This window comes from Rattus rattus, chromosome 4 (genome assembly GCF_011064425.1).
Source record: "Rattus rattus isolate New Zealand chromosome 4, Rrattus_CSIRO_v1, whole genome shotgun sequence".
NCBI classification, from domain to species: domain Eukaryota; kingdom Metazoa; phylum Chordata; class Mammalia; order Rodentia; family Muridae; genus Rattus; species Rattus rattus.
Genome location: NC_046157.1, coordinates 53,198,911 through 53,221,781, shown reverse-complemented (window position 1 = coordinate 53,221,781; position 22,871 = coordinate 53,198,911). Strand labels below are relative to the sequence as shown.

The window sequence follows — 22,871 nt, the reverse complement described above, 5'->3', positions numbered from 1 at the left end:
TAGCATATATATGTACATCATATATAGTGTGATTTAATTGGGTACTTCTGAGTTTTGATCGCCTCAATATTGATCTCTTTCAGGTGTGAGAGCAGAAAAGAACTTCCAGACTGAGCAGGATGCTTTCAAAGGGCACCGGCTCTGCCGTTGGTCTCCTTAGCTTGTATCTTGTGGGTAAGTGCTGCTTTTTCAGCACAGCTGTTAGAGGAGAAAGCCTGTGTCCCTGTCATCACAGAGAGCCCTGGTGTGGAGCAGCAAATCGATGTCCATATCTGGAGGACCCAGATCAGCGAGGCCAGCATCAGGCATCCATGGGCGTCTGTCTGCCCCTCGATTTTAGCTAAATCAGAATGCTACCAACTACACTCATACTCCGGAGACTACCTCATTTATAATTCAAAGGGCAGCTGCTCCACATACCCTGAATCTCACCCACAGTGGGGCTTAGAAGGTGACCGTCCCTTATCTCTCCCCATGGAGACTAAATTGAAAATCGATCCCTAAACTTCAATTTATGTATTTCCTTTCTTTTTAGCCCTCATCTTTTCTACAGTTGGATTTCTTCATATCCTTTCTTCTCCTCCCTCTTAACTGCTTTAATTCCACAATGTCATCTCTTCCATGCATTGACTTTAGGGGATCCAGGAGTATGACAAATGTCTCAGTGTAGGTATACATGGATAATGTGCCCCACCCACTCCCTGTAAGTCATTGCAAGATCGGGAAATAAATGACCCCTCTTGCCCGTACCTACTCCAAGGGGACAGCACTCACTAATTCCAATCTCAAATACCCTCTCTTCGCCTGCTGTTCTTGTTAGATATCTTTACTTCAAATGTATTAATTATCAGCATGCTTATTTATACTCTAGGAAATGTGTCATACAGCTGCTTCTCAGACACTCCCTCAACCCATCCGACCCCTGCTCTTTGTGTCAAGTCTCAGAGGTCTCACTTTACGTCTGCCCCAAATGCCACCTTCAGATCACACATGTGTCGGCCAAACCATGTTAGCCAAGAGCACCCATGTTCTCCGCAGTATCTGTGTTAGCACGAGAAAATCTCAACATTAAGTAGCATGTGTATGTCAAAGAGCCTTACACTTAGAGTAATGTTGATAGTCCGGGCCCAGAACAAACCTTGTTGTAATCTGTTTTGCTTCCTCCTAGTGTGTGTGAGCCTACAGTCTAACTCATCGTTTGCTTTTGAAGGTAAGAACTGTTCTGAGCTTGACTAAATTTGATGTAAGAGTCAAAGTGTCTGGCTAACAGAGAGGAAAGGGGGAAGTGTGATTTCTGACCCCAGATACGCTGGCCAGTTTATTGGAGTCCTTTCTAGGCTGAAGAGCAGAGGGTTTTTCATTATTTGTGTCACAAACTATCATAGAGGGGAAAAGAGAAAACCCAGAAAACCACTAGTGATCACTAGGAGGAACCAAAGCTTTTAGTCTCATTAATAAAAGAATGAAGAGACAGACTAATTTCTCTTTCATGTCTAATCTTCTACATATTGGTTTCAGGTAAAGGAAAATAAATTTCTCTAACTGAAATTCTTTCTCCTTTGTATGAGCAGGGGAATAAAAGTGCAGTGGATTTGAGACTGGGGAGGGACGGAGGGGGAGGGGGAAGGAGTGAGGGAAGAGACCTCAGGAGGGAGGGAGGGAGAGAGAAAAGAGAGAGTGTAGAGAAGAGAGAGGAAGAGGGACAGTAGGAAGAAGGAAGGAAGGGACGGAGGGGAGGGAGGGAGGGGAGGGGAAAGGAGAGGGGGGAGTGGGGAGGGGGAAAGAAAAAGGGAAAGAGGAGAGAGAAGAGGAGGGACACTGGGAAGAATGGGGGAGGGGGAGGGAGAGGGGAGATGGAGGAAGGGGGAGAGGGGGGAGGGAGGGAGGGGAGAGGGGGGAGGGAGGGAGGGAGGGGGAGAGGGGGGGGTGGGAGAGCAGTTTGCAGGCCAGTGCAGAGAAGAGAGAAGGAACAGGAGAGTAGAAGAGCACCCCTGGTCCAAAGCCAGCTTGATTATTTTGGTTCTCTGAATTCTAACAGTCGATGACAATTGGAGAAACCCTTTGTCCAGTGGTTACAGGGTGCGGGCTTCCTGTTCGTTAGCTTTTCTGCCCTGACAATAAGTTGTCACTAATTAACTGAACTATTTCATTTCCCACGTCCAGAAGATTTCCTTCCTGCACGGTCTAGATGCCAGAATGCTTTCACAAGGGCTTGCCCAAGAGACTGAGCTCATCTGAGCTCCTAAGGGGAGAGTAATCCTGAGTTCCAAACCTCATTGTTTCTTCTTTTTACCTCCTGTTCTTTCTAGAGTATCCAGATGAACCTTGCACTATAAACCTGATATTACGACATTTCCGACTGATTTTATCCTGGGAATTACAAAGCCAGTCCAGCCCACCAACCAACTACACACTCTGGTACACGATCATGAGGTCAGTCGGCACGAGCTTCTCTTTCTCTCTTACTGAGGAGGCCACCTCTCTTCCTAGTACATGATTTCTCCTCTCAATAAACATATTTCCCATCCCAGAGTTTTTTAAGCTAATTTATACGTTTTGGAGGGATGTCTATGTGTAAGGGATCATGTGTGAGTGTGCAGAGGCCAGAGGTTGACACTGGGTGACACTCTCTGCCTTATTTTTTTGACACACTCTCGATCACTGGGCTTGAGACTTTTGCTAAGTTAGCTGGCCCACGAGCCCTATAGTCTGGCCCTCCAAGGCTGGGGTCACAGTGCAGGCTTCCCTGCCTTCTTTCTGTGTGGGGTTCAAACTCAGGTCCACTTTACTAAGTCAGCCATCTTTCCAGCTTGGTTCTTTGTTCTTTGTTTTCCAGTTCATAAAAGGCTAAAGTCAAAACACCTATCCTTTCTTAGTTCTTAATTTAAATTCTCCTGTAACCCAAAGCTATTGGGGTGGGGTTGGGGGGACAAGGCTTGTGTTTAAAAGCCAAAGCCTGGCAGTCGGCAGTTTGCACAGTGACTCCCACTCCTCGGTCACTCTAGCATTCAAAAGACCTGCTTTTCATCAGGCTCCAGGTCTCTTGACCATATTGATAGTTAGACATGTTATATACTCCAGAAAGCCCTGCTTGATGAGCTCAGGCCACTGACAAGCCTAATATTTAGCCCAGAGTTTTGTCTCCACCTCAGCATTGCTATAGGTGTAAGTGTGGAATTGGTGGAGACCATCTTGGTCTTTCACTGCCCGCAAACAACAGTGGCTCTCCCAAGTCCTTGCTTTGCTCAGTAGCTGTTTGGAAAGACTGTGTCTATAAGCCCTGAACCCCAAAACATTCCTTTCTATTATATGTCAGACCTCTGATCATTAGGCTGGCCAAGAGAGAGCAAGGGTGTCCTATATCTTTCCCTTTCTCCTGCTAAGTCTTACTTTTCCACTGCCTGATGATCACATATCATTAACTTACCCATTCTGATTTCATCTATGTTGGTGTGATAAAATACTCTGGCCAAAAGGAACTTGGGAAAGAAAGGGGTTTATTTGGATTATGGTTCACAGTCCATTGTCGAGGGAACTCAAGGCAGGAATTTCAGACATCACCTCAGTCTGGAGCAGGGAGGATAAATGTCTGGCTCCCTGATTGCTCCCACCAAGCAAATCACCCGGCTAGCGTTCCGTATCCACACAGTCTGATGTCCAATCTATGGACTGCTGCCAGCTGTCCGCAGGGTGAGTCTTCCAACCCCAGTCAACAAACAAGATAGTCACCTGCAGCCATGCCCACAGGTGAGCTCCATCTAGATAACTCTTCAACCCTAGGTTCTCTTCCCAAGCTCCTGTTCACAGTTGGAACTAGCCAACACACTCCCTTACCTCCCCAAGTTTGGTGAATCAGATGTCCCTGATGTCCCTAAATGAACACAGTTCTGACTTAAGATGCAAGACTATCTGGCCTTTAGCCAGAGACACATCTCAGAGAAAGCTCTGCTAATTATCCTAGAGTGGGAGGGAGGTCTGGGGCCTAAGCCCAGAAAGCCCAAACCCAGGGTTCGTTTGTTCATTCATTCATGCATTCATTCGTTCATTCATTCATGCATTCATTCATTCATCATACATGCATTCATTCATTCATGCATTCATTCATACATGCATGTATTCATGCATTCATTCATTCATGCATGCATGCATTCATTCGTTCGTTCGTTCATTCCATCCATTAAACAATAAAAGTATAACGTCACAATTGGGGATGAACCCTTAAGGGAAAAACATCCAGAAGAGATTAGAAGAAGGGGGTGGGGTGTGTGCGAAGTATAACGTGTTCAGTTTTAGAATGAAGTGATTGTGGGCCATCTGGGCTAAGGCCTGCAAACCATTTCTTTTAGCGATCATAAAAGGAGTGAGGGGTGAGGCACAAGAAATGGATCACATGACACACATGCTCATCTTTCCTTCTCCAATCTTTTCCCCTCCAAAGCAAAGCTGAAGACCTGAAGAAGGTCGAGAACTGTACAGATATCACGGAGCCATTATGTGATGTGACTGACGAGTGGTTGGAGGGCCGGGAAACCTATGTCCCCATCATTGTAGTGCACAGAGGGGACTCAACGGTGTGCCGCTGCTCAGACTACGTCTGGCCCACAGATGGTGAGTGGATCTCTGTGTCTCTCAATCTCATCAGTGGTTTGCTGCAAAAGAGGAGGGTGTTTGGCTGGAGAGCTGGTCTGATTCCTTGTCCTACCTTGTGTAGCCACTTGGTTGCCCAGAGCCTCAGCTTTCTGACCTAGAAAATGGGTCCATAACCTGGACTTCTCAGATCTTTGTTTGATGCATGTATAAGGCAGGTTTTCAGTGGTAATGGTCGTTCTGCTGTCTGCTTTACAGCCTGGCAGAAGCAGAAGGAGACTTTGCATGGTTCTTTCTATGCTGTTGCTTCTCTTCAGGCCAGTATCTTCCTGCCCACCCTCTGAGACTGTAAGCCAAGAAGGCTATATATGTGAACACCAAGGGCACTCAGCTCACAGGGCAAGTGCAACCCAGGAGTGGGGCAACCCTTCTGTCTCCCCCTGTGTCTAGAGGTTATTCCCTAAGCACTTGTGCTCATGGTTCCAGCAACACCGCATTCTCAGTGTCTAAATTTATAACTGGTTTCCACTGGTTTTTGGTTTCAGCACACTGTTACGGAACAGCCGGCGTGCACACTCATATGTACTTGGGAAAGGGATGACAGTGGGTCAAGCATGACCAGGCCATGAATCAGTCTTATGAGGTCATCCAGGGTTGTGTAGGCTTTGGATCAACATTCGCATCTGTACACTGCACTCACAGGAAAAGAAGTCGAAGCCCAGTTCACAGATCATGATAAAGAATATATATTAAAGTAATGAGTAGTCTTCATGATCCAAGTCCTAAATATGAAAAGGATACGAAAACCCAAGATCACCAGATGTGGTGGTGCATACCTGACACAGGAGGAGTACTGCGATGTGAGCTCAGCCTAAGGTTGACCACAGAAAACAGGAAGCCCTCCAAGACTACATAGCAAGACGCTGTGCTAAACAAACAAACAAACCCCCAGGATTAGGAAAAACAGTGCAGGCATCGTGCTTTGACATAGTTCTTCTGAACAGACCGAACAATGTGTTGTGCTGTGTTTCTCTTTGTATTGTTTCCTTTTAAAGTAACATAAGCCAGCAAGATGGCTCAGTGGGTAAAGGCACTTGCCACCAAGCCTGATGACCTGAGTTCAGTCCCCTGAACCCATGGGGTTGAGAGAGAGCTGATCCCTGACTTTCACACACGTGCAGTGACACAGTGGCCCACACGCACACACATACTCACACACAAAACAAAATAAATTAAAAATGTAAAAAAAAATTTTTAACGTAATATAAAAGATATTTAAATGTCTATCTACCTTAAATAGTAGATGTATTTCCATCAAATAGAGAGAAGATAAAACATAAAACCTTTAGCATGTAACTCAGAATTCCTCTTTAATAATTTCTTGGGGCTGGAGAGATGGCTCAGGGGTTAAGAGCACTGACTGCTTTTCCAGAGGTCCTGAGTTCAATTCCCAGCAACCACATGGTGGCTTGCAACCATCTGTAGGGGGATCTGATGCTTTCTTCAGGCAGGCGGATGCGTATGCAACAGAGCACTCATACATTAAATAAACAAACTTAAAAAAAAATTCTTATAAAGATATGACCAAGAGGACTGGAGAGACGGCACTGCAGTTAAGAATACGCGGTGTTTCCCAGAGGCTCTGAGTTTGGTTCCCAGCATCTAAGTGGGGCAGCTCACAACCACCTGTAACTCCAGCCTCAGGGAATCTTCTGCCCTCTTCTGGCCATTGCAGGCAACTGCACTTACTTCTTCCTATTCCCCACAAACATGCACACATACACATAATTTTAATTTTTTTTTAAAACACTTTTTTTAAGGAGAAGAAATGGCTAAAGACAAATGCAGAGACTGAGGTCCAGAAGCACCAAATGGCACATAGATTCTGTCGGAGTCACAATAACACAGGGTTTATATTCAGCATGGGAGGATATGATGTGAGTAGGGAGTCAGTAAAACTCCATGAAGGCCAGAGGAGAAACACTTTAGACTTTTGGGCCACATCCAGTCTGTGTCCTGTGTTGTTCTTTCTGTTTCCCTCTGAGATTCCTTAGAAAACAAGCAAACTCATCCAACAGAAGAAAATAAAAGTGAGATTGTAGGTTGTGCCAAAATCTAACCCATGATACATGGTTTTTAACCCTCAAGGTAGATAAGCGTGTATTGGCATGTTTGTGTCATATAGTTAAGTGAGTCAGCCATAGTGGCACGTGCTTGTAATCGATTGTGAGTTCAAGGCCAGCCTACAGGGAAACCTATTTTATTTTGTTTTTTAAAGTAGTTAAGTGAAGTTATAAAAAACATTGTGGGCTAGAAGGACTTAATTTCAGTGTGTACATGTTTGTGAACATACATGTGCATATATAACTATTTACATACCCTGTTAATACAGATAAATATGTACATATTTATATACATTAGCATAGAAAAGTTGATTAACCTCAAAGAAAATCCCCTGCCTGCATTTTCCACAGTTTTTGTTGTTATTATTATTATTATTATTATTATTATTATTATTATTATTATTAATTCATGTCGAATTATGAAAATAAGTCATTTTAAGTTTCGTATCTACAATACAGCGTGAGAATTGGGAAGGCTGTTGACATCCATCTCAAGTCAGTGCCATTGGAATGCTAACAAATCAAATTGTTCTCCGTTTTTCAACAGTAAATCCAAACAGCGCTATACACCTAGAATTAGAAGCCCATTCAGACAGAATTAGCCTTCCTTTAAAAGAAATGGCACTGTGTCTGACAACAGGACACAATGAACATACTGTAAGAAGTAAAGACTGTTACTCATTTCTCTTTCTTATGAAGAGTGTCTGTCTTCCACAGTTCTTCTAGAGCCACCAGAATTTAAGATTATTGGCTTTAAGGACCACATAAACGTGATGATGGAGTTTCCACCTGCCACTTACAAGCTATTCGGGGAAAGCTTATGGAAAAGACTGGAGTCTACATCCATCGTCATCGAGGAACAGACAGAGGACAGCATTAGGATAGTAAGTGGTCCCTCGTGTTCGGAGGGAAACAATATGTAGCTGGCAGTGGATACATTTCACTTCCTTTTCAAGAACTGTGTAAAGCCAGGGAAGGGCTATGTTAGAGGACTAGTTCAGTGGTAGAGTGCTTGCTACTGTATTCAGCACCAGACATTGGGGGGGGGGGATGAGAGAGAGAGAAGAGAAGAGATACAGAAAAGAGAGAAAGGAGACAGAGAGAGGAGAGAGATACAGAGACAGAGAGAGGAGAGGTACAGAGACGGAGAGAAGAGAGATGCAGAGACAGAGAAGAGAGAGAGAGAAAAGAGACTGAGAGAGGGAAGAAAAGGGGAAAGGAGCTGTATCATTTACTGTTGTATTTCATCCATGCTTCTTTATGTTCAAACCATGAATCGCAGCATTTTAGACTGACTGTGTGTTTATTAGGACAACACCACCATAGGATGAAAACTGTAGACAGAGACATCTTCTTTTTTTTTAAAGCAAATTGATCTTTAAGTCAAATTAAATCATGAAATAAAAGAGGCCGTTGGTGTAACCCAGGCAGCAGGTGGGAATGTCCTGGACCAGTTGTTGGTGCTGTAACCTCCCAGAGCCACATGTATTTCATATGTGGACTCTACCGTGTGGTAGAGAAGCCTTATGGCCACAGCCCCTTACAGTTGCTTTTAACTGAGACAATGAGGAGTCCGGATGAACTTCAGTTAGGATACGTTAAATGTGAGATGCCAGTGTGGCATTCGGAAGGAGACAGTGGCAGGCACCACAGCTCCCGGGTCTGGAGTTAAAAGACAGTCTTTTAATAAGAGTGCCTTTGGTGAGTCATGGGCAAAGCCTGGTTGGATGGGCAGCAGCCGCCGCTCTGGAAGGTGAGCCTGAAGGAGGGGGCTTCTGAGATAGGAGGGATGACAAGCATGTCCACATGCAGACGAAATGTGCTGGAGAAAGTGACAGTTAGGGACTATCGGGTGCTTGCCCTAGAGACTTAGTGGGATTTTGAGAGCATAGAGAAAGATGCCCTGGTTGTTTTGACTGTGGCCTCTGGAGTCAAGGCTGAGAGATGACATCCACGGATGGCCCTCCCACTGACGGAGTCCCGAGGCATCAAAGGCTGATGTGAGGAGAACAGGGAGCATGCATGTATGTGCTCAGATGTATTTCTCTCTGTGAGCCACCAGGGTTTATTCATGGGGCTCCACTCTGATGACCCAAGCTCGTCTCAATCATCTTATCAGCTACGGAAAGATGATAATATTGTGGCAATGACGTCACAGAAACCTTCATTCCCCTTTTGGACTTTTTCTTCTCATCCATAAAATAGATCCGATAGGGCAGATGCCATGGTTTAAAAATACATGCACATATATATGTGTGAACGTGAGGTTTGGCGATAAATTGCTTGCTTCTAGTGACATAAACCTTGCTAAGCCTGTGACACTTTAAAACCTATGTAAGATTTGAAAAGTAGAACCTTTAGGGCTAACCTCTCACCAAAGTCTTAACTGATCTCTCTCTCTCTCTCTCTCTCTCTCTCTCTCTCTCTCTCTCTCTCTCTCTCTCTCTCTGTGTGTGTGTGTGTGTGTGTGTGTATTTGTGTGTGTGTGTGTGTGTGTGTTTTCTTTTTACAGCACAAGCCCCAAATGAATAATGTCACTGGGAACTTCACGTATGTCCTTAGAGACTTACTTCCAAAGACAAACTACTGTGTGTCTGTTTATTTTGATGGTACATCTTTAAAATCTCCCTTAAAATGCACCGTCCTTCAGCCTGACCAGGAATCAGGTATGGTTAGGCTTTTAAAATTTGCACTGTTGTTTTGATGGAAAACTTGCTGAAAGAAAAAAAAAAAAAAACTCAAGTTCTGGTACACTAAATGTACTTCTTCCAATAAATGCACATCACTGAGCTGTTCCCATGGGTCCGTCTCTGATGTCTTGTCCTGCCAAAAGAAAAATCAAATACCTGCCTTAGATCAGACCCCTGTAGCACTTTTACTTAAAGGGATCTGGGTGAAATCAGCACTGTGTGCCCTTTGGCCATAGCTTGCGCCAAGGACTAGAAAATTAGAAGTTGCTTGAAGTCCTGGCATTAAAAGCCAGGGAGGGCACAGTGTGGAAACTGTGGCCATGAGTGTGAGTCCTAAGAGCATTGGTTATGCCTTATTCGTAGAGAGGAGATAGCCACTGGCGATGTCAAAAAGCCTTCTTGTTACAGAGACACCCCAAAACAGCCAACACTGTGACCCCAACCTTTCTTTATCTGAGAAACCCTGCGGCCAGTACAAGGGAACCTGGGTGTGGTGTCGCATGCCCGTGCTCTACCCCTCGGAAGGAGAGGCAGGATCATCATAAGTTTGAGGCTGTGTTTTGAGTTTCGAGCCAGCCTGGGTTACACAGCAAGACCCTGCCTTGGGAAAGAAAAGAAGGAAATGGAGGCCACTTGAGTCGAGGTACCCTCCCCATTTTCTCAATCACTAGCTCTCCAGCAGCCTCTCTAAAAGAGAAAGGCTTTGAAGCTCCTCTTCTAAGATGGATTTCTAAAATCCTCAGCCCCAAAGACAGGCTTCTAAACACCATCATTCATCAGAGTAAAATTGTTTGGATCAGCAAGGAAATCAAGAGATGATTCAAATTATAAATGTCCTCCACAGATGGGCTCGTAATTTGAGCTCTTGACCTCCAGCTAATGGCACCAATAGGGGTCTTTCTGGAAACACTGGAGTAAAGTAGGTCACCGGAAACAGGGCTAGCCTTTGACTTGGGAACAGGGCTAGCCTTTGAGGGTCAGACCTACCCCTGGTTCCTGCTGTACGGCATGCTCTCTGCCTTCTCATCCACCACTCGCACAGCTTCCAGAACCCACTCCAGCCATCTAACTGAACTCCACCACCCCTCCTCTCCTGCCAGGATGGACTCTCTGAAATGGTGAGCCAAAGTAAATCCTATCGCCTTACATTTCTTCTGTTAGACAGTCTGCCACAATGTTGCCAAGGTCACTGTTAAAAATGACTTAGCTATTGTGGGATTCAGCACGCTACACTGCATAGGGCCTGGCACTAAAGCAGTGTGTCCTCACTGACTTGTGTTTCTCAAAGTCAAAAGATACACAGACGGATAGTAAGGGCCAACCTTAGATTAACTTGTGTTTCAGTCTCTGTAGGGTATAGCTCTTACAAAACTGTTAACACAAGCCCCAAACAAATCAATACTGGCATGGCAAACACCAGAACTCTTGACTCCAAGTGCAAATACTTCAGGTCATTTCTAACCCATTACTCAAAATCAGAGCAGACTGGACCCAGACCTGGTTCCAAAAGACATCCCCAAATTCAGATGCTAGCCACAAGTTTATGGTTTTCAGACCATATGGTCCAACTTGGCTATAAAATCAAAAGCTCCCCCAGATTTCTCTCAGGTCCAATCATTTGATGAAGTGCTTCACAGAGCTCAGGAGAGCATAGACTTACGGAACTATCTGGATGAAGGCGAAGAGGTAGATGGGACAAGGGACGGAAGGGTTCAAGCTTCGTCCATAGAGTCAGCCTGAGTCATCCTCCCAAGAACCTCAGTAAATTCACTGGACAGGAAGAGCATCAAGTCCCCATGTCCACAGATACCTGGGACTAGCCAAGTCATTAGCTACAGCATAAGACTTAATCTCCTAAGGTCAGGAGAGTGAGACTAGAAGGAACTACACCTCCCCGATTGTAGCAGTTACTTTCTCTACAGATCAGCCCTCAGCTTAAGGCTGTCCCGCTGCTCCCCAGGGCCCAATTCATTAGAAAAGAATCAGATACAGTTGCTATCTCAGTCCCTTTTCTGCTACTATAGTGGAATGCTCAAGTGCATAACTATATAAAAAAGAGATATTTATTTCTCCTAGTATTGGAGGCTGGGCCATTGTAAGAGACACTGCACTCAAGCTGTTTTATGCCAGTGCCACATGCGCAGTATCTCTCCCATTCCCATAATGACAGCATTACTCCATGCATGAGGGCAGCGCCTCCTGCCTAAGCATCCCACCTCTCAGAAACTTCTCGGAGGATGCTAACTGCAAGAGACATATTCCAACCCTAGCAGACCCCAAATGGTGCTTGTTATAAACAGCAAACAGACTGCTGTCACTCAGCTTCATGAAGTTTGAAGCCCTGTGCCTAGATTAAACTCCCACAAGCAATAATGATTCGAGTACAGGTTGACCAGATGGCTCAGTGGCTAAGGGTGCTGATCCTCAGAGTTTACATAGTGTGAGAAGAAGATGGACTCCACAAGGCTGCCTTGTGACCTCCACACTGTGGCACAGCGTACACAAATAAATGTAATTAGAAATAAGTTCAAGTTAGTAGGACCACAGAGGAAGGTTTGCTGTGACCCAGGGGCGCTGACCAAGCAGTTAGCCATTCTATGGAGGTTGACCTTCCCTCCTATACCCAGGCCCCACCCGTTAAGACATGGTCTTTGCCATAGCATGCTGTGAGCTCTTTTCACGGGTTGTCTAGTGTTAATGTGCCCTTTTGCACGCTGTTGGCCTCCCTTCTTCTGTCACTAACCGAGACATTTGAGGGGCAGGGAACTCCAGCTTCCCGAATAGTTGGGTTTTTCTCCTGTCGGGCACTCAGAAATCAAACAGATGAAGACAGCTCACTGTTACTTTTTCTATTACTCTTCAACTCTCACCACCCAGCTACTGTCTGAACTCCCCTTAACCAGTAAAACCAAAGGTCATGTTACATGCAGCTTGGTGGATAGCAACCGGTATTGACTCTTAAGGCAACAGTCACAGACGGATGGCAAGGCACCTTCCCCTAGATAATCTATAAATCCATACATTGGCTCTTAATAAACCTCATGAACCCTGTGGGGAATCTGTGTGGGCGCCCTCAGCTAATCGGCCCAATCCCAAGGGCTCCAGGTGGGAGCAACTTTGCCTTGGCCAAAGTTGCTTAAGAAGCAACTCACACTTAGCAGTTAGTATAGGCCAGAGCATCCGTGGCTCACAGGACACCTACAGCAAGACCAGGAGGAGGGGTACTTCCTGAATGAGGGCCCAAGGGAGGTGTGGTAGACAGAATAACAGACACGTAAAGATACCTGTGTCTTGACCCTAGATATGTCAACGTGCTACCTCCTGTAGCCAGAGAGGCTTGGTGGCTCCTAATAAATTCAGAATGGAGATAGATTATCCGGGGCTACTCATGTGAGTCTCCTGGGAGCACAGAGAACCTTAAGAGGAAAGGAGACAGAGGACAGTGACCTCGGAAGCAATGGTCAGATACTGGGAGACAATTGCTAAGCAGCTGGCTCTGAGCAAGATGGAAGGCAGTCTCCAAAGAAAAGGCATAGAAAGGGATCTCTGACATCACCCTGGTCTTCCTCCCAGGAAAGCTCGTTGTGGACACCTAAACCTCGGAACTGTGAGCCTGTCTGAGTTGAGCTGGGGTTTGCAACCTTGCTTCTGTAGGCAAGACCATCCTAGGAGCGAGAGAGGGCATTCCATATGTTGGGGTCAGCCAGGGCTCACTGAGGGCCTGCCTGGGGCAATGTTGACCTGGAGTGGCCTTCAGGAGTGCAGTGAGCAAAGGAAGATTGGTTCTCATTAAGATCAGAGTGGCTGGAAGACTCTAGATGACGTTGGTGGCCTTAAAAGCACCAGATCTGACTTAAAAGTAGCAGATCTGACTTAGGATCTAAAAGGAACGTGGGTATGCCACAAAGTGGGGGGATCTGGGTGACTCCAGGCACTGCAATCATCCAAGTGGCTCTCACCCAGAGGGACTGGCAGGGAAGAATATTCTCTTACAGAGAGGAACAGCCATAAAACACTGTCCTTGCTGCCCAGGGCTCCAAAGAAAGGCAAGAGGCATCCAAGGCCAAGGTTTGAAGATACAAATCTGGTCTGCCCTTCCCAATATGAGATGATCTAACCCCTCTTTCAGGAAGACGATCTACAATGATAGCATACATGAATAATCAGCCACAGCCTGAGAGAGATGGTTATTTAAATTACGCACAAATGCTTCAAGTCCTAAGACTCAGACTGACGGCAGAATGGCCGCTTGAGAAGCATGGCTCTAGCGAGCTGCTATCAGAATGATGTGCTTCGTAGCGTGTCTGTGGAGTTGATTGCACTGCTCCGTGTAGACTCTGGAAAGTTGGGGTAGACCCATGAGTCATGTGTGAGTCAGAATTCCCGTGTCATGCCAGTGCCTCACCCCGGGTTCCTTGGGTTTGCCTTTCCCTTCTTAGGAAGTGTGTAAAGAGTTAGTGTCTGAAAGCTGTGCCCCCAAGCCTAGGCCTGATCCCAGACCTTGCCCAGACGGGAGTGCTCCAGCATTCATCCGTCCTTCATGGGCACGAGACTGGGCTCCAAAACCAGTGCCAGCCACCAATCCTCGGGTCCTTACTGCGCTAATTATGTATTCCTTCCCCTTTCAAAAGATGTCAAGTACCCACAGGCATTTGTGGCTAGTGTGGTTTTTCTGCTTCTGTCTAGATTCAATTGTTAAAATTTATATAGCAGCCAAAGAAAAAAAATTTAAAGGACTGCAGACAGCCAGCAACTGCTCTATGGCAACTATAGAACATGAAGTTTTTTTTTTTTAAACTTGGAAAATCTAAATCTAGTTTGCTTAAAAATATGCATTTAGATTAGCTCCCATTCTTTGGTATTTAGCGAATTTTTTTCTAAACTTTGGACTCCTCTGCCATTGACTTCTGTCACCAGACCACTGTGAGTGCACCCCACCCATGACCGTGTGTTGCATTTCTTTTGAATAAAGTCCTTTATCTTTTCGTTAACAGGATTATCAGAGTCTGCCAAAGTGGGAATATTTATTGCGTGCTTGATAGTGATGGCTTTTGTGAGCACCGTCATAATGCTGAAACAGATTGGCTACATATGCTTAAAAGACAAATTCCCCAATGCCTTGGTATGTAGTTCTTCTGTCTTTATTTTTTTATTTTAATTTAAAATATTTTTTATTAATTTAAAATATTTTTTGTTACAGACATAATATGTTTTCAGGGAAAAAAAATCTCTTCTTTCAACAGCATCAATCAATTTGGTCATCTTAGATTCTTTGTTGTCCCTGCAAGTCCCAAATGTATTTGACATTTTATATTGTCTGCCTATTCTCTCTCTCCGCGCTCTTGTGCAAGTGAACTCTCCCTCTCCTCCCTCTTCCCTCTCTTTCCCTCTATGGTAGGTATTTGTTCATGTGTTCATTATGTGGAAGTCAAATGCTGACTTTAGGTGTCTTTCCCAGCGACTCTCCAGCTCATTTTAATTTTATTTTTTTTAACTCAGTCTTTGACAGTTTCATACAATATCTTTAATCATGTTCTTTCCTGGATCCAAACTCCTCCCATACCCCCTGCTAGCCACCCAACTTCCTCCTTCTTAAAAGAAAACAAAACTTAGCTACAAGCATTTCTTTATGACTGGGGAGGAAGCACCTTTCAGGGCATCCGGTGAGGTCAGGGCAACTTTAAGGAGGAGTCGGCTCTCTCTGTGCTATGGGTCTGGGGTGGAGCTCAGATGGACAACCTTGCATCAACCGCTTTTACCCTAGGCAACCTTGCCAGTCCTTCCCACTCTATTTGCTTGTGTTTTGGTTGTTTGTTTGTTTTTAACATGAGTAAAACATGTTTTATTTGATCTTTTTCTATTCAACTGCATATATGCTTTCTCAAAAATAAGCTAATGATTGCTTCTCTTAGTGTAATGATGTCATTTCCTCCTTCCCCTCCTTCCCTCCCACAGACTCCCCTCTCTTCCTTCAAACCCTTTTTCATTAATTACTATTACATACATACATATTCCTAAATGCATAAGTACAACCTGCTCAGTGTTTACAGTGTTACTTTTATTCAGGTCGTTGGGCCTGACCATTTGGTATTGGACAACCAACTGGTGTGGGCTTCCCTGGGAAGACTGATTTATTTTCCCACTGTGACTTCAGGTATTCCATGGTTGCCTTCTTTGTGTAAGGGTTGAAGCCTCCCTGCCTTCCCAGACCCCAGTCCACATTTGCCTGTCCATTGTTGTCAGTGCTCCTGACGTGTTTAGCCACTAACGTTGGTGGGACTTTATGGATGTAACCTGTGACATTCCTAGAAGACACAATCTCACAGCAAATTCCCTGAACCTCTGGCTCTTGGAATCTTTCTACTCTCTCTTCTACAATGTTCTCTGAGCCTTAAGGGTGGGTTTACCCCCCTTTATCTTTTTAAACTAGGTCTCTGACTGAACCTGGAGGCCATCAGTTCAGCTAGGCTGACTGACCAAAGAGCTTCACGGCTCCACATACCTCTATCCGGCCCTGCAGATTTAGGCTACTGGACCCATGGGAATTATACTTGTGCAGCTTACTGACAGAGCCTTTGTAGCCCTACACCTATCACATGTAACCTTCATGCAGTTACATTATTACCCAGACACTGTTTCTTCCCAGCTGCATGGTATTTGGATCAATTCTCTTTTCTCTTTCTCTCATTCCAACTCGGAGTAGTACAGTGGAAGTCATTGTGCAGGTCATCTATTGGTTTTAGATTACTTCAATGGACCATATCCCCACTGTAGGCTTGTCTTATGTCACACCGAGCTGACTGTGCTTTGTTCCCTGCACCATACATGATAGTGGATCACAGTCGTTCTCACCTGTGACTCTCGTTAATTCCAAAGAAACCATTTCCTTACCTTTCTTCTGTGCTTCCGCTTAGAGCTCAGAGCCCTTATAGAGTCTGACTATTGATCCTACAACTTTCTACCCTTCCTGTGTCTTGACTCAGCTGCCTTTCCCTTTGTCATTTTTCTCTATCCTACTGCCCCAACTCCCATGTTGCATTTGTAACAATGTTTCAAGTAGAAATACTTTGCTTTCTGGTGTTGCTCACCTGCCTCACTCTTCTCTCAGCAGCCGTGTAAGCAACTGTCCCCCCACAGCCAGTAGAGTTTTAGACACTTTGTTCTAGTGTAATTTGAAGTCTGCCTACTAATTCTCTGTTAAAAATTGTTGCTCTCCATTTAAGAAAATCCTCCAGAAGTTGGAAAATATGATACTCTAAGCCTAGTGTACTTGTAGATACATTTGTTGATCAGTTTGAGGAATTGAGCTCAGCATCTTAAACATGCTAATAATGTGTTTAAATGGTTACTGTTTTGCATTTAACAAATACCTGTTGACTTGCTATTGAATGGTGATGTATTCCAAGGGCTGGCATGTGGAACAAGGCTCCCAAGTGGCTCTGTTTGAAGAGCTAGGTGGACAGTAATAATTTATAAACAATATTATTAAGCTCATTTTACTCTGGATCTAAATTTTAGTCTCAATAATCTGTTCTACAGAGTAAGTGCTGGGACAGCCAAGGCTACACAATGAGATCACCTCAGATTTTTTTTTAAAAACTGGGTTAGCAAGGTAATTGCATACTTAAATTATTGTGTTTAATTAAAAAATCATGGTAATGCCATTTTCAGCCTTGGGAATAAACTACACAAACCACCTGTGGAATGCTCACTGAATTTTGCCCAACCCCGAACAACTTAAGACCAGACCAAGAAAGAAAACACAGTCAGCTATCCCAGAATCCTCTCTTGCCACCTTCCAAAGCATCAATGCTCACCATGATTGGTCCGGATTACTAGTAGCATAGGTTATTTTCCTGATTTTTATATTTATAGGAATGGAGTATCATTTTCAATAGCCCTAGAATTCGTACAATTACAGAAGCAGCAAATTATTTTCCTAATTTAAGGAATAAATGTAATAAGCTTACTGAAAAGGGTAACAAAATCCCATCCACAGAGGAACCCAGAAACAGCGACTGTGCAAACTGCCCGGGAACTGGTGAGGAACCTTGATGGCAGGTGATAGTGTTATCTGTACTAAGGAATCATGGGATCCCGCTCTACCTCATACCACACACAGTTCAATACATAGTAAACTGGGTGTGGAGGTGTGGTGTCCAGTGGCATGGAGTGTGCTTAGCATGCAAGAGACCAAGTTTAGTCCCCAGCACACACAGACATATAACACTCACACACACAGACACAGACACAGACACACACACACACACACACACACACATACACACACACACACACACTTATACTCAAACACACACAGGACAGAGCAAGAAAATAAAACAAGCCTGCTCCATAAAGCACTTCTGAGGGCAAAGGGATTTAGGAAATAGCTTGCATCCACAGACTTCATCCAACCATAGACTGAGTATCTAAATGGACTTTCTTGGCAGTATTCCCTAAGACATGAAGTGTCTCATTAACATCGCATCTATATCGCATTGAGTACTGTAAGGTGTTTCGTTTACACAACATCTATATCACATTGAGTACTGTAAGGTGTTTCATTTACACAGCATCTATATCACATTGAGTACTATCAGCAATCTGGAGGTGATAGAAAGCATGCAGGAGGGTGTACAGAGGTGACATGCAAGTGCTGTGACATTTTATACACAGGACCTAGCATCCTTGGGTTTGGAGGGTCATATAATGAAATGCAGCAGTGCCTAGCGAGTGCCAGACAACCATCAGCTTTTGTTATTACAGATGGATGTTACTATACATGTGTTATTAAACATGGGTGTTACTATACATGGGTGTTATCATACATGAGTGTTATCACACATAGACATGGATATCTCTTGTACCCACATTACTTCACAGTGAATACTAAGGGTTTTGTTGTTGTTGTTGAAGAGCTAATACAAATGAAAGACTTTTTCTCTCCCTCCCTTTTGTCTCCCCCCACTCTCCCTTTCTCTCTAGAACTTCCGTAACTTTTTAACCTGGATATTCCCTGAGTGGCCACCTTCAGAAGCCATCGACTGGCTGGAAGTCATTCCCAAAAACACGAAGAAGAGACTGTGGAATTACGACTATGGGGATGGCAGTGACAGTGACGAAGAGGTCCCCAAAACAAGTGTCACTGGCTATACCATGCATGGACTGATGGGCAAGCCTCTACCACAAACCTCTGACGTTTCACCCAACCCTGAGGAACCCCCTCATGAAGAAGATTCAGGTGCTGAGGAATCTGATGAAGCTAGGGCAGGGGCTGGAGCTGAGCCACAACTCCCCACAGAGGTCAAGGCAGGGCCTATAGAAGACCCCAGTGGCCCCTATGAGAGAAGAAAGAGTGTGCTCAAGGACGACTCCTTCCCTGGGGAGGACAACAGCTCCATGGATGCGCCTGGGGACAGAGTTATCTTCAATGTGAACTTAAACTCTGTGTTTCTAAGAGCTCTCCACGATGAAGATGCCTCAGAAACCATATCTCTCACAGAAGATACGGTCCTCCTAGATGAGGGTCCCCACAGGACAGAGTCAGACCTTCAGATAGCTGGAGGTGACAGGACACAGCTGCCCGACCCTAGCTTCTCTTCCCAGGGTCTATGGACTGAAGATGAGTCATCTGAAAAAACAGACACCTCAGATTCCGATACTGATGCAGGGGACGGCTACATCATGAGATGACTCCAAAGCAGTTCTTTGGCTGGAGCTGGGCACCTACAGGGTTCTGTTCACAGCCTGACTCCATACCTTGTGCTCTCCAGGTGTCTGTGAGGGAGGGACTAGAGAATGTCACAGCCCTCTTGGTTCTTGCTGGATGCCCTTCTCTATGCAGATTACCAATTCGGGCATCAGGATTGTTTACATGGGTCATAAGGTCATGAGTGTGACCTGCCCACCCCCTTTCCCCTAATGCACTAAGGTGGTTTGTATTATGCTTCCAAAGGAACAGTGTTCTGTGGTTTTAAGAGGCAGCCAAGGTCTCCCATCCCTGTGTTGTTTCTAGGAAATGATTAAATTGGGGAAGAGAAAAGGAAAGAAAAACTGGTCATGAAGTGTTCAGCAAGATTCCAGGATTGAACCTGAAGTGGGGCAGAAGGGGAGGAGGTAGGGCATCCTGAGCTGGCAAGGTTTGAGCCCCCGATGTCTGGGCACTTCCCAGATGTCAAGATCTGTCTCCTTCACTCAGAAATTCATTCACAGCCACCCATAAAACCCTTACAGTTTAAGTGAGGAGAGGGAGGAGCCTCGTGAAGGATCCTAGAATCTGACAAGTGCCTCAGAGAGAGGAATCTCATGGCCATATTTTAAGGTTTTTCCCGATTCACCTCTTCGACCTTCAGTTTCTTAATTTATGGATAAAGGGGTTGAGCAGGTAATCTCCATCATCGAGACTCAAGGGGAGGTGGTGAGCCCAGGTTGATGAAGGGTGTAGGACCCTCCCATATTTCTCTTCTTACCCCAAACCCCAAGTGTCTCTCACATGTTTCTACTCAGAGGAGCTGATCCTGGCTCCAAAGCTTCCTATAGATTACCCACGTAATCTAATCTCCTATAGATTACCCACGTAAAGCATTCAAAAAAAAAAAAAAAAAAAAAAACCCTTGTGGAACTGAGGGGCTGGAGAGATGGCTCAGAGGTTAAGGAAGGAGGCTCTCAAAGCTGCCCTCTATGCGACCTCAGTCTCACTCATCCAGAGGTCTCCCTGACACAGCGACCATTTCTCTGCCCTCTGAATACCACTATCCTTCCCAGCGCTTTTCTTTTAAGCATAGCTGCTGGGAGTTGGCTTTTTAATGCTTACACTTAGTTGGGTTTTTTTTTTCTTTTAAATTTTATACGATGTTTGAAATTGTCAGAGAGTAATACAAAAGTACTTTTCATACAAGCCTCTAGTCTTTTTGAGTCATTTCTCTCCTAGAATGCTTTCTACAGCGTATTTGTGGTTCTGCTGCTGCCATTTCAAGATTGTACTAGCTTTCTCTAAATCTGCCGTGGGCTGCCGGGAGGGTCCCCTCCGACTCACGTGGCTTGTTCTGACTTAGATATGTCTCAACATGTAGTCAACCGACCTACTGTGGGGTTTCCCACCTCACCACCTGGTCCTTTTAGGAAGAGGAAATTAAACCTTTCTCAGCAGTCTTATGCAAGAAGCAAGCTACCAAGAAATGAACAAACTGGCCTTTTGCCATGTCCTTCGGGTGGGGAGGGGCACTAAAACCTGGGAGACAAGACTTTGGAGAAGTGATGCTTCCGTGGGGGAAAAACAGGGAACACTGAGTGATCCAAAGAAAAGCAACTGCCCAACAGCAGGAAAGCTGAGGCAGGAGGATCGCTTCAATTCCGGGCTAGTCTCAGCTATGTAGAAAGACAGTGAGTGTTTCAACACCCACCCACCAAGGAAGAGAAACAGAGGGAAACACTGGAGGGGAGAGAAACCCTAGTGGGGCGAGGGGACAATACTGTAACCCAGGATGGCTTCTTAGTGCGCTTAGCTTGAGGCCGCCCTCCGGGCCCCGGTCCCTGGTGTGGCTGCGGGCGGAGGGAGCCGAAGGGGAGTGGCCTGGCCGCCCGGCGGAGGTTCCGGGAAGGGCGCGAGCAGCCGCGGGGCTGCCGCACGGGGCCATGGCTTGGGCGCCGAGCGTGGCGGGCTGGCTGGGAGGATTCCTCCTGGTGCCAGGTGAGGTCGGCGGGCAGGGGCCCCGGGCAGGCAGGCTCGCAGGCTTGGGAACTCGGAGGCGGGGCGTCCCCAAGTCTCGACCCATGGGCTCCCGGAAAGGGACCGAACGCGGCACCCAGCACCAGGAAGGGAACCCCTCGCCACGGTGCACACTCACGGCGTTATGCTGCCACTGGCTAGATCCTGGGTGGACTACCCCCCTAGCATGCAGCCTGTTCCAGGCTGTCTAGACGGTAAACTAAGCGGGGTGCGGGTAGAGTTGTTGACAGCGCCCTCTCCCTTCCCCCGCCCGGCGAAGTTCTAACTGAAAACAATTTCTGAGCACCCCGCGGTGACTGTCCGGACCTTAGGGACACACACCAGAGTCCTCCCTAGCCTCGACTCCTTTCCTCTCCCCTGTCCTCTGTAGCGTTAGCTCCCCTTCACCCACACCTTCCTTTTCACAGGTCCACACCCTAAAATCTGAATTCTGCCCCTCAGTTCCCCAGAGAGTTTCTGGGGACTCTTCAACGCAGTGCGCGCCCAGACTGGCTTTCCATTGGCTGCGCTCTAGGGATTCCCCGACTGGTTCTCCTCTTCCTGAGCCCAAGCTTCCCAGGTGTTGAATAATTATTACCACACTTGGTCTGTCTCTGTTGGCAATAGTTGGGTCATAAGTGGTTTAGAATATCCTACCTCAAAACGTAATAAGTAATTTCTGCCCTTAGCCCAAAAGCTGCCTTCTATGCGACCTCAGGCTCACTCATCCAAAGGTCTCCCTGACAACCCTTCTTGAGGCTCCATTAAGGATCCAGTCTGCTGCTGACACAAGATTCCCAGGTCCCCTAACCCAACTCCAACCAGGGTTCCAGGGGCTTCAGACAGAAATTCTTCTCATTATTGCTTCAAATAAAACCTTTTTTTGGGGGGGGGGTTGGTTTAGTTTCTGTTTTGTTGTTGTTTTGTTTTGTTTTTGAAAAAACATTGCTATCTGTCCCCTTCTCCTTATCTTTTTCAGCTCTAGGAATGATTCCACCTCCTGAGAATGTCAGAATGAATTCAGTTAATTTCAAGAACATTCTACAGTGGGAGGTACCTGCTTTCCCCAAAGAGAACCTGACTTTCACAGCTCAATATGAAAGGTGGGTCTAGTGGCTGTTTGCAAGCTGGTACCAGAGAATGGTGAGCCTGGCCTGGATCTCGGGGCACGGGGGGTTGGGGGTGGGGGGAAGAGTCTGGCTACTTCCACCTGCACGGCTGTAACAATCCAGGGAAGCCATCCTGTTAGCCCTCTGTTCTGTCTCTGAAGAGAGTTATTGTAGTCACCAGTCTCGGCCCTCCTTCTAACTCCAAGTCTTGATATGCCTACTGTGTTACCCAGGGTAGTAGCATAGAAATCCCTATGTAGCCCAGGCTGGCTGCAAACAGGAGTATTCAAAGAGGAAAGCAGGTACAACTGTCATTCCCAGTTATAGAGCTTGTGTTGTAAAAGTCAACAGTGTGCAAATGGGGGGGGGTGCACAACAGGAAGGCACTTGCTTCGTACCATCTACCCTCCACTGCGGGCCTCCTAGAACATTCTGGAATCTGCTACCACCACTGCAGGGCCTCTGCTTGTCCTGCCTGTCTCCAAGTCCCCATATTGGTGAAGGGTACAGACTAGCCTTCCCTTGGCAGCCTGTCCATATTGCCCAGAGGCTGGATGCCAGGTATCACACCAGTAGCAGCAGGAGACCCAAGGCCCATGAGCCAGCACACCTGACCTCTCGGTGACTCAGATATGTGGGCAGACAGACAGGCCAT

General features: G+C 45.9%; 2 protein-coding genes across 5 annotated transcripts in view; both read left to right on the top strand.

Annotated features, from left to right (window-relative positions):
- Positions 1–19,946, top strand: Ifnar2 (interferon alpha and beta receptor subunit 2). Its single transcript, XM_032900442.1, has 9 exons — positions 1–174; positions 1,169–1,210; positions 2,310–2,433; positions 4,439–4,608; positions 7,428–7,594; positions 8,539–8,541; positions 9,223–9,376; positions 14,395–14,522; positions 18,386–19,946. The coding sequence occupies exons 1-9, from the start codon at positions 120–122 to the stop codon at positions 19,091–19,093; spliced, it is 1,551 nt and encodes a 516-aa protein (XP_032756333.1). The 5' UTR covers positions 1–119; the 3' UTR covers positions 19,094–19,946.
- A 1,016-nt stretch (positions 19,947–20,962) lies between these two features.
- Positions 20,963–22,871, top strand: part of Il10rb (interleukin 10 receptor subunit beta) — a 22,456-nt gene continuing 20,547 nt past the window's right edge. Inside the window, exons 1-2 of one of the 4 annotated variants that reach the window (XM_032900440.1) lie at positions 20,963–21,089; positions 22,087–22,210. In XM_032900440.1, the coding sequence (XP_032756331.1) occupies positions 21,035–21,089; positions 22,087–22,210 (179 nt within the window). In that variant the 5' untranslated portion in view covers positions 20,963–21,034. Of the gene's footprint in view, positions 21,090–21,221; positions 21,323–22,086; positions 22,211–22,871 lie in introns of those variants that run through there. The other 3 variants (XM_032900441.1, XM_032900437.1, XM_032900438.1) reach the window with 3 other exon arrangements.

What these genes read in the sequence shown, in the direction of transcription:
- Ifnar2 (XM_032900442.1), top strand. Translation starts at nt 120, where the DNA reads ATGCTTTCAAAGGGCACCGGCTCTGCCGTTGGTCTCCTTAGCTTGTAT. An exon ending in CCTTAGCTTGTATCTTGTGG is followed by an intron (nt 175 to 1,168) that starts GTAAGTGCTGCT and finishes GCTTCCTCCTAG; the next exon opens with TGTGTGTGAGCCTACAGTCT. An exon ending in CTCATCGTTTGCTTTTGAAG is followed by an intron (nt 1,211 to 2,309) that starts GTAAGAACTGTT and finishes TGTTCTTTCTAG; the next exon opens with AGTATCCAGATGAACCTTGC.